Below are 9,499 nucleotides of genomic sequence, written 5' to 3'. Positions count from 1 at the left end.
CTATCAGTCAATATGAAATCGAATGTCTTCAAGGTCACAGAATGTCTGTGGTACTTTATCTGTTGATTTATAGCTATAGTGAAACATATAATAACTATATAATAAGTATAACACGACAACAAGAATATTTTACTAATATTAATACAAATATAATGTTAGACAGTATTCTAATACATTAAATTTACATTTACATTTACATTTATTCATTTGGCAGACGCTTTTATCCAAAGCGACTTACAAAAGAGGAAGAACATCAGCGAATCATCTTAGGGAGACAGTGGTACAAAAAGTGCCGTATTACAAAGTTTCACTATCATCATAATAGTATACAAAATCCACAATTAAATTAACTTGTTACATTTGTTTCATACGGAATTGATAGATAGCAATACAAATATTTTTATCATGTGTTGCCTCTTGAGGAGAAAAAAAAATGTAGAGTGAAAAATACAATTTCAGAGAAAAACATTCAGAGAGAAAAAAATTCACAGAAAAATTTTATAAAAAAATTAAAAGATGTAATGATTCAAACTCGAATGCTTTCTTCACCAAATTAATGAATATTACTTTCTGTTTATCTGAACTATCGCTTTTTCAGTGTGATTTAAGTTATTTACTCAAAATTTTGTCAAAATTCCAGATAATTATAATTTTTTTCTCCCCAATTTGGAATGCCCAATTCCCAATGCGCTCAAAATCCTCGTGGCGGCGCAGTGACTCGCCTCAATCTGGGTGGTGAAGGACAAATCTCAGTTGCCTCCACATCTGAGACCATCAATCCATGCATCTTATCACGTGACTTGTTGAGCACGTTACTGCAGACACATAGCACGTGTGGAGGCTTTACACTATTCTCCACGGCATCCATGCACAATCCACTACACACCCCACCAAGAGCAGAACCACGAGGAGGTTACCCCATGTGACTCTATACCTCCCTAGCACCCGGGCCAATTTGGTTGCTTAGGAAAACTGGCTGGAGTCACTCAGCACGCCCCGGACTCGAACTCACAACTCCACGGGTGGTAGTCAGCATCTTTACTCGCTGAGCTACCCAGGCCCCAATTCCGGATAATAATTATTTGTAGCACAACTTCTGAAAACATCTAAAAACTTGGCACTCCTGCACAAGACACTGTAAAAACATTGAGACCTGCGACTTCCCTCTAGTGTAAATGTATTAAGTATAGAACAATTGAAAATCAGCACCATCAGACACAAAACGCATTCGGTGTGAACAGCCACTAAGATAATTGACAACCTCATGCCGGCCACTGAAAATTTCAAACGGCCTGCAGGCGCCAGTTGAATAAGCCTGCACTACACAATAATAATAATTTAAAAATTGCGCCTAGATCGTCCATCCATCCATCCATCCATCGTCAACCGCTTATCCTGTGTACAGGGTCGCGGGGGGCTGGAGCCTATCCCAGCTAACATTGGGCGAAAGGCGGGGGACACCCTGGACAGGTCGCCAGTCCATCGCAGGCGCCTAGATCAAATAAATCAAATTATATTGTGGTTCATGGCTTCTGTAAAACTCATTATTGTGCTTGATGTGAAACATTCAAATGTTTACAGCACATTTTATTATCAATTACATACACACAAAATGAATATATCAAATAAAGTTTTTGAATATTATCGCTAAATAATGAGGGAATATACATATATATACATGGGTTGGGGAGTAATGGAATACATGTAACGGGATTACGTATTTAATATACAAAATAAAAGTATTCCACTACAATTACAATTTAAATAATTTGTAATTAGAATACAGTTACATTCAAAAATTATTTTGATAACTGAAGAGATTACTTTGCATTTTATTGTCATTTGTTTCATTTAATATTTAGTCCCATTTATACATATAAATGATGCGATCCAAGGTGCATTTGAATAGCGGTGAAACACTTTCTTATGATGTGTCACATTCATACGAGCAGACAGAGAAGTACGTTTGAAGTTTGGAGCAGAAGGAATAGAAATCATCCTTGTGTTAAAAACTTTACACTAAGCTAAAATGCTATTTTTATCCATTTTACATGCACATGTTACCAGGCATGATCATGTTTTTTTATCAAGAAAATTCACGTTGGATCATAATTTCTTTTTTTCTATTAAGACCTTTGATATTAGGGCAAAATCATATTCTTGATAATAATGTTTGTATTATTTTCCTGTAAAAATATCAATTAGATTTATCTTTACAACACTGCATAAGATATTTAGGTTTTTCAGAGAATGTATTTTTAACATGTGTATTTTGTCTTACTGTACTGGCAGAGTTTTATAGTCAAAACAAGTGAAAAAAATCTACCAGTGCTGATGAAATAATCCAAAGTATTTAGAATATGTTACTGACCTTGAGTAATCTAACGAAATACATTACAAATTACATTTTACAGCATGTAATCTGTAATCTGTGGTGGAATGCATTTCAAAAGTAACCCTGTATACAACAGGGGTGGTTCTAGGGTCAGTGAGCATCCGGGGCTTAAGCCCGTTAAGACCACACTTAGCGCCGCGCCTATATTATTGTTGTAAAAAGTTAGCTGAACACGTATACTTGATAAAGTGACTTCGCGCATTTACAGCTACCAACCACTATGACGTAACCGCGGTGACCGCTCTAATAAAGACCTGCCAATCATTCCATCGCTCTCAGCTTCCCGCCACTATGAGGTATCAGGGGCGCTCGTGTGTGTGTGTGTGTGTGTGTGTGAGAGAGAGAGAGAGAGAGAGAGAGAGAGAGAGAGAGAGAGAGAGAGAGAGAGAGAGAGCGCGCGCGCTCTGTTAATCGTTTCTCACTATGACGTCACGTGAGTTGCTGTACCGACCGCGGTATGAAATCCTGTCCATCATTCCATCGCTCGCGGCTTCCCGCCACTACGAAGCAGAAGGAGCGCTCGTGCTGACGACTCACCAGCCCAGTCACAGCCTCCCGCCACTGTGACGTCACGTGTGTTTCTGACCGCTCAATGGGAGATCTGTCAATCATTCCTTCGCGCGAGCGAGCGAATGGAAAACCCGTGCGCCGAACTGCGCGTGAAACCACTATCACCCACAATGACCGCAGCATGTCGACGCAAGATCAACACTGCTTGAAGATACAGAGATCCTGAGGGGAAATTAACAAGCAATTATGGATAAACGCGACAAGACGGCGAAAGAAGAATCCGGGAAGTCAACCAAACGCAAGGATAAAATCACAGTGAAGCTGTTTCGGAGGAAATCGTTGAAATCCGTGGAAAGTTTGGTGACTAGGATCATGAAAAGTTTCGGAAGCTGGGCTGGCGGTGGAGAAACAACTGAACGCTCGGAGACTGAAGAAGACGATGGTGGGTTTGGAGAGAGCGCACCTTGCGCTGGAAACTCTGGACATCTGAAAAAAGAGGAAAGTGGCCAGGGGATGAAAAGTTCATCGGTTCCCACCGGCCGTTCCTCGTCGAAAGAGCGACCATCTTCGCTGTACGGGGATAAAACGCCAGGCGTGATAGGTTTGAAGAACCACGGGAACACCTGCTTCATGAACGCCGTTGTGCAATGCCTGAGCAATACGGATTTGCTCGCTGAATACCTGGGTTTGGAGAGATATAAACAGGATCTGTGTCATATAAACGGGTTTGTGAGGAGTGGGAACGTACAACACGAGAAGGGAGAAGTAACGGAACAGCTCGCGTCCCTTGTTCGAGCGCTTTGGACTTTTCAATACACGCCTCAACTCTCGGCGGATTTTAAGGTATACACTCAATTATAAGTTTATTCATTTGTGACTTATCTGGCGCTTTTATCCACTTACAGGTGAAACTCGAAAAATTAGAATATCGTGCAAAAGTTCATTAATTTCAGTAATTCAACTTAAAAGGTGAAACTAATATATTATATAGACTCATTACAAGCAAAGTAAGATATTTCAAGCCTTTACTTGATATAATTTTGATGATTATGGCTTACAGCTTATGAAAACCCCAAATTCAGAATCTCAGAAAATTAGAATATTACATGAAATCAATCAAAAAAAGGATTTTAAATACAGAAATGTCGGCCCTCTGAAAAGTATAATCATGCATATGTACTCAGTACTTGGTTTGGGCCCCTTTTGCATTAATTACTGCCTCAATGCGGCGTGGCATGGATGCTATCAGCCTGTGGCACTGCTGAGGTGTTATGGAAGACCAAGATGCTTCAATAGCGGCCTTCAGCTCTTCTGCATTGTTTGGTCTCATGTCTCTCATCTTTCTCTTAGCAATGCCCCATAGATTCTCTATGGGGTTCAGGTCAAGCGAGTTTGCTGGCCAATCAAGCACAGTAATACCATGGTCATTGAACCAGGTTTTGGTACTTTTGGCAGTGTGGGCAGGTGCCAAGTCCTGCTGGAAAATGAAGTCAGCATCTCCATAAAGCTTGTCTGCTGAAGGAAGCATGAAGTGCTCTAAAATGTCCCGGTAGACGGCTGCGTTGACTCTGGACTTAATAAAGCACAGTGGACCAACACCAGCCGATGACATGGCTCCCCAAACCAACACAGACTGTGGAAACTTCACACTGGACTTCAAGCATCTTGGATTGTGTGCCTCTCCATTCTTCCTCCAGACTCTGGGACCTTGGTTTCCAAATGAGATGCAAAATTTGCTCTCATCAGAAAAGAGGACTTTGGACCACTGAGCAACAGACCAGTTCTTTTTTCTTTAGCCCAGGTAAGACGTTTGACATTTGAAACCCATGTCCAGGACCCGTCTGTGTGTGGTGGCTCTTGATGCAGTAACTCCAGCCTCAGTCCACTCCTTGTGAAGCTCCCCACACATTTGAATGGCCTTTTCCTGACAATCCTCTCCAGGCTACGGTCATCCCTGCTGCTTGTGCACCTTTTTCTTCCACACTTTTCCCTTCCACCTAACTTTCTATTAATGTGCTTTGAGACAGCACTTTGAGAACATCCAACTTCTTTTGCAATTACCTTTTGAGGCTTTCCCTCCTTGTGGAGGGTGTCAATGATGGTTTTCTGCACAACTGTCAGGTCAGCAGTCTTCCCCATGATTGTGAATTCAACTGAACCAGACTGAGAGACCATTTAAAGGCTCAGGAACCCTTTGCAGGTGTTTAGCTGATTAGAGTGTGACACTTTGAGCCTACAATACTGAACCTTTTCACAATATTCTAATTTTCTGAGATTCTGAATTTGGGGTTTTCATAAGCTGTAAGCCATAATCATCAAAATTATATCAAATAAAGGCTTGAAATATCTTACTTTGCTTGTAATGAGTCTATATAATATATTAGTTTCACCTTTTAAGTTGAATTACTGAAATTAATGAACTTTTGCACAATATTCTAATTTTTCGAGTTTCACCTGTATTACAGGTACAGCCCCCCTGGAGTAGAAACCTAAGGTAAGTGTCTTGCTCAAGGTCACAATGGTCAAACAACTTTAAGTTAATATTACTGTATATCTTAGCCTACTCATACTTTATATCACATTTGCAGACTTGAAAAACTTGATTTACACATGAGAATATGACTTAATATGACTTACAAGGTGAAAAAAGGAGAACCTTTTTTAGTTCCATATGAACTTTTTATACTATAGTTCTTTGTGTAAGAGCTTTACCCTGTAATCAACACACATGAAGAACATGTTCATACATGACGCCGGTACACATACACATTAGCTTTCGCTCTTCAGCAAGCGCTCTATGTTGAAATTGTTTGTCTTATACAACACTAGAAAAATGTAAGAGACCACTGCAAAAATATCAGTTTCTCTGGATTTTCTATTTATAGGTGTGTGTTTGAGTAAAATGACATTTTTTTAGTTTTATTCTATAAAGTACTGACAACATTTCTCCCAAATTTCCAAATCAAAATATTGTCATTTAGGCTAGAGCATTTATGTGCAGAAAATGACAACTGGTCAAAATAACAAAAAATATGCTGTTTACAGACCTCGAGTAATGCAAAGGAAACAAGTTCATATTCATTTTTGAACAACACAATACTAATGTTTTAATTTCAGAAGAGTTCAGAAATCAATATTTGGTGGAATAACCCTGATGTTCAATCCCAGCTGTCATGCGCCTTGGCATGCTCTCTACCAGTCTTTCACATTGCAGTTGGGTGAATTTATGCCACTCCTGACGCAAAAAATTCAAGCAGCTCGGCTTTGTTTGATGGCTTTTGGCCAGCCATCTTCCTCTTGATCACATTCCAGAGGTTTTCAATGGGGTTCAGGTCTGGAGATTGGGCTTTGGGCTTCCTTCACAAAGACGAATCTGCGATTCCAGCCTTGCTGAAGCCAGATGATCACCGATCCTCCACCAAATTTCACAGTGGATGAAGAGACACTGTAGCTTGTAGAACTCTCTAGGTCTCCGTCCATTAGACAACCATGTGGAGGATCGGTGATGATCTGGGGTTGCTTCAGCATGGCTTGAATCGTGCAGAATCGTCTTTGTGAAGGACGCATGAATTAAGCCACGAACAAGGTTATCCTAGAAGAAATCTTGCTTCCTTCTGCTCTGACAATGTTCCCAAACTCTGAGGATTGTTTTTTCCAGCAGGACAATGCTCCATGTCACACTGCCATGTCAATCAAGGTATGGATGGAGGACCATTGGATCAAGACCCTGTCGTGGCCAGCCCAATCTCCAGACCTGAACCCCATTGAAAACCTCTGTAATGTGATCAAGTGGAAGATGTATGCCTCAAGCCATCAAATAAAGCCTTGCTGCTTACATTTTTGTGCCAGGAGTGTAAGCTTCACATTTCTGACTTTAAACACTCCAAAATTTTGCCCCCTTTCACTTCCAATGCCATTTTGCTTTTTTAAAAAGTAGATTTTAGTTTAAATTAATTTAGGTGGTAATCAGCATTATGCCACAGATGCTGTAGATTGAGCTTAACTTGTATTTAACCCGGACTATTCCTTTAAATGCATTGGTGTTTTGCCAGGGCTGAACTGGGAAGAGAAATCGGCCCGGGATTTTACATGGCAACTTGCCCATCTGTTGAGCGGGGCATTTTCTGCATATCGCGGCACCATTTTGTGGTCCGTTCTGCATAACGCGGAGGCTCATTGTTGCTTATCGCGGCCCATTCGGCACGTTTCGCTGCCGAACCACCGGCCCGCTCTGTTCTCCCAATGGCCATTACGCCTCTGATCTGCCCAAAAGTGCGTCGGTCCACCGGGAAAATGCATGGTATGCCAGATTACCAGTCCAGCACTGTGTTATTTAAACACTATTACATATCTTGGGTCTTAACCTGGCATGTAGGCCATCACAAATGGATCTACAAAATGCCCAGATAATGAACATTTGTAAAAACATTTTCAAGACAATTTGAAAATAATTGAATAGAATATGTTCTGGTATTTTTTTATGATGTATTTTTTCCATATTTCAAAGAGACTATACAATAAATATTGAACAAGATTAATTACTTCCATGCTGAATTTTTATGAGACAAACTGTCTGTCAAACACATATTGAGCTGCACATAACACATAAGCGTGTAATGTGCTTATGTATAATAAGTTACACATATGTATTTTCACTTACTGAGTCTAAATAGATGAACTTCAAATTTGGGTGAATTTCAATAGTTCACCCAAATGGCAATAGCCATATCATACTGTTAATTTGTTGTACTTGCTATTGTTTACTTCCACATTGCTTCTTCGTCAAATAGCAATGTCAAATGTAAATCAAGTCAATCACTGAAACAACAGTGCCACTTGTAGTAACAAATAATATGTTAAAAATGTATGTATACATGCATATGGGATACTAATAATTCACCAACATAGTGCAGAAAATCGACATGATATTGTAGTAATTTTTAGGAATATAGCACTATTTTATTTGTTATAAACAAAAAATAGATATCCTGTGATAGTAAACTTTTTCTCTGGTCACTAATGACCCTATACACTTTTGGAAACTAAGCAGTTAGATGTATGTTTAACCTCCTCGTGATCGCTATAATGCGGTTCGCTCTCGGTGTGGTCCGTGGTGAGTAGCATGAGCCTACACAGATGCTATATCTCCGTGGTAACGCGCTCAACAAGCCATGTGATAAGATGTGTGGATTGACTGTCTCAGGTTTGTGTTTGTGTACAGTTTCTCAGACGTCTGCAAGAGTTAATGAGTGCCTAACCACAGATAAGGGGAAGTTTCTATAAACAATCAAGAGCTCTACCCTATCATTTAAACCTCCCACTGTGCTTAACTTTGTTTCCTTAATATCAGCTTTAGTAAAGTGCAATCTATTTGTAATTAGGCCAGAAAGGATATGATTTACATAGTAAAAGGATTACAATTGTAATAAGGAGACAGGTAATTTAGTTATTGTTCAACCAAAAAATGATCATGTCATTCAAAACCCATATTATTTTCTTTGTTCCATGCAACACTGGAGAAAAAATTATGAATTTATTGTTCTTTTCCATGCAATTACAAATGAGTGGAGACTTTCAAGCTCCAAGATCTGGTCAATAAGACTCATGCACTCTATTCCTTGTATTCTGAAGCCATATGAGAACTTTAGATAAGAAACAGACAAAATATGAAGTTGTTCATGAGAGAATTGGTGATGTTCGGGACATTTCCATGTTTGATCATGGTATAACAAATGTGGGGGGTTGTACTTGCTTGTTTTGATTAATGGTGGGGTTACCTCCCCCAGACCCCCACCCCCGGAATCTACGTCCCTGGTTACACCAAAGGTTGCCTTAACCAAAATTAAGGTAAATGATGGGGTGGTACTAGGATGTGATCGGAGGCATTTTCATCTTTGGGGTGGGCTGTTTATCTCTTTGTTTGACTGGGGGGGGGGGCTCCTCTTTGATCATTTTGCTTGGGTTGGTCCCCCTTGATCACTGGTGATGGTTTGAGTGGCACAAGGAAGATCTAGGGGGGCAATGCTCCCCCAGCCCTCCCTTAGTCTTGGCAATGGTTAATGATGACAGAATAAAAATTCCATATAATTTATGTTCCATTATTTAATACAATGTAACACCATTAATGTGTCACATGAAAAAGGTACATGACCTCATGTGTAACTGAAAAGGTCTCAAATGTTCAACTGTGGTTTTCTTGTTTTAACAGTGCTTCACTGGTTATAACCAAACTTGTAAACTGAAACTCAAATAAATGAGTTGTTAAAGGGTAAAGAGGGCTCCATTTGTTGACAGAGATGGTAATGAGATGGTATGTGGTTGATGGATGATAGTCTGGTATTTTACAGAGCACAAGGTCATGTTGTGTACGGTGACTGATGTCAAACTAATCCAACTCACAGGGGAGTGGAGCAGAGTTAATGGTTGATTTGAGTTTACATTAACTCCTTAGTGTTCCAAAAACATGTCAGTTTTGGAATCACACTGATTAGTTCCCAGTGGTGTGATGTTCTCTGCCTTGTCCTTCCTAAGCCATCACCCTTTAAATACCTCATGAACTAAAAATTAGAGTTGGGTGGCATTTAGTCCATGTCT

At 39.9% G+C, this 9,499-nt stretch overlaps 1 protein-coding gene across 1 annotated transcript in view; it reads left to right on the top strand.

Moving 5' to 3' along the window:
* Window positions 1-3,151: 3,151 nt before the first annotated feature.
* usp43b (ubiquitin specific peptidase 43b) overlaps window positions 3,152-9,499 on the top strand; it is an 87,855-nt gene continuing 81,507 nt past the window's right edge. The window contains exon 1 of the mRNA XM_052138971.1: window positions 3,152-3,748. Coding sequence (XP_051994931.1) covers window positions 3,152-3,748 — 597 coding nt within the window. The remainder of the gene's footprint in view (window positions 3,749-9,499) is intronic.

This window comes from Xyrauchen texanus, chromosome 12 (assembly GCF_025860055.1).
Source record: "Xyrauchen texanus isolate HMW12.3.18 chromosome 12, RBS_HiC_50CHRs, whole genome shotgun sequence".
Taxonomy (NCBI): Eukaryota; Metazoa; Chordata; class Actinopteri; order Cypriniformes; family Catostomidae; genus Xyrauchen; species Xyrauchen texanus.
Note: the sequence above shows the minus strand (reverse complement) of the source record. Positions and strands in the feature narration are given on the sequence as shown.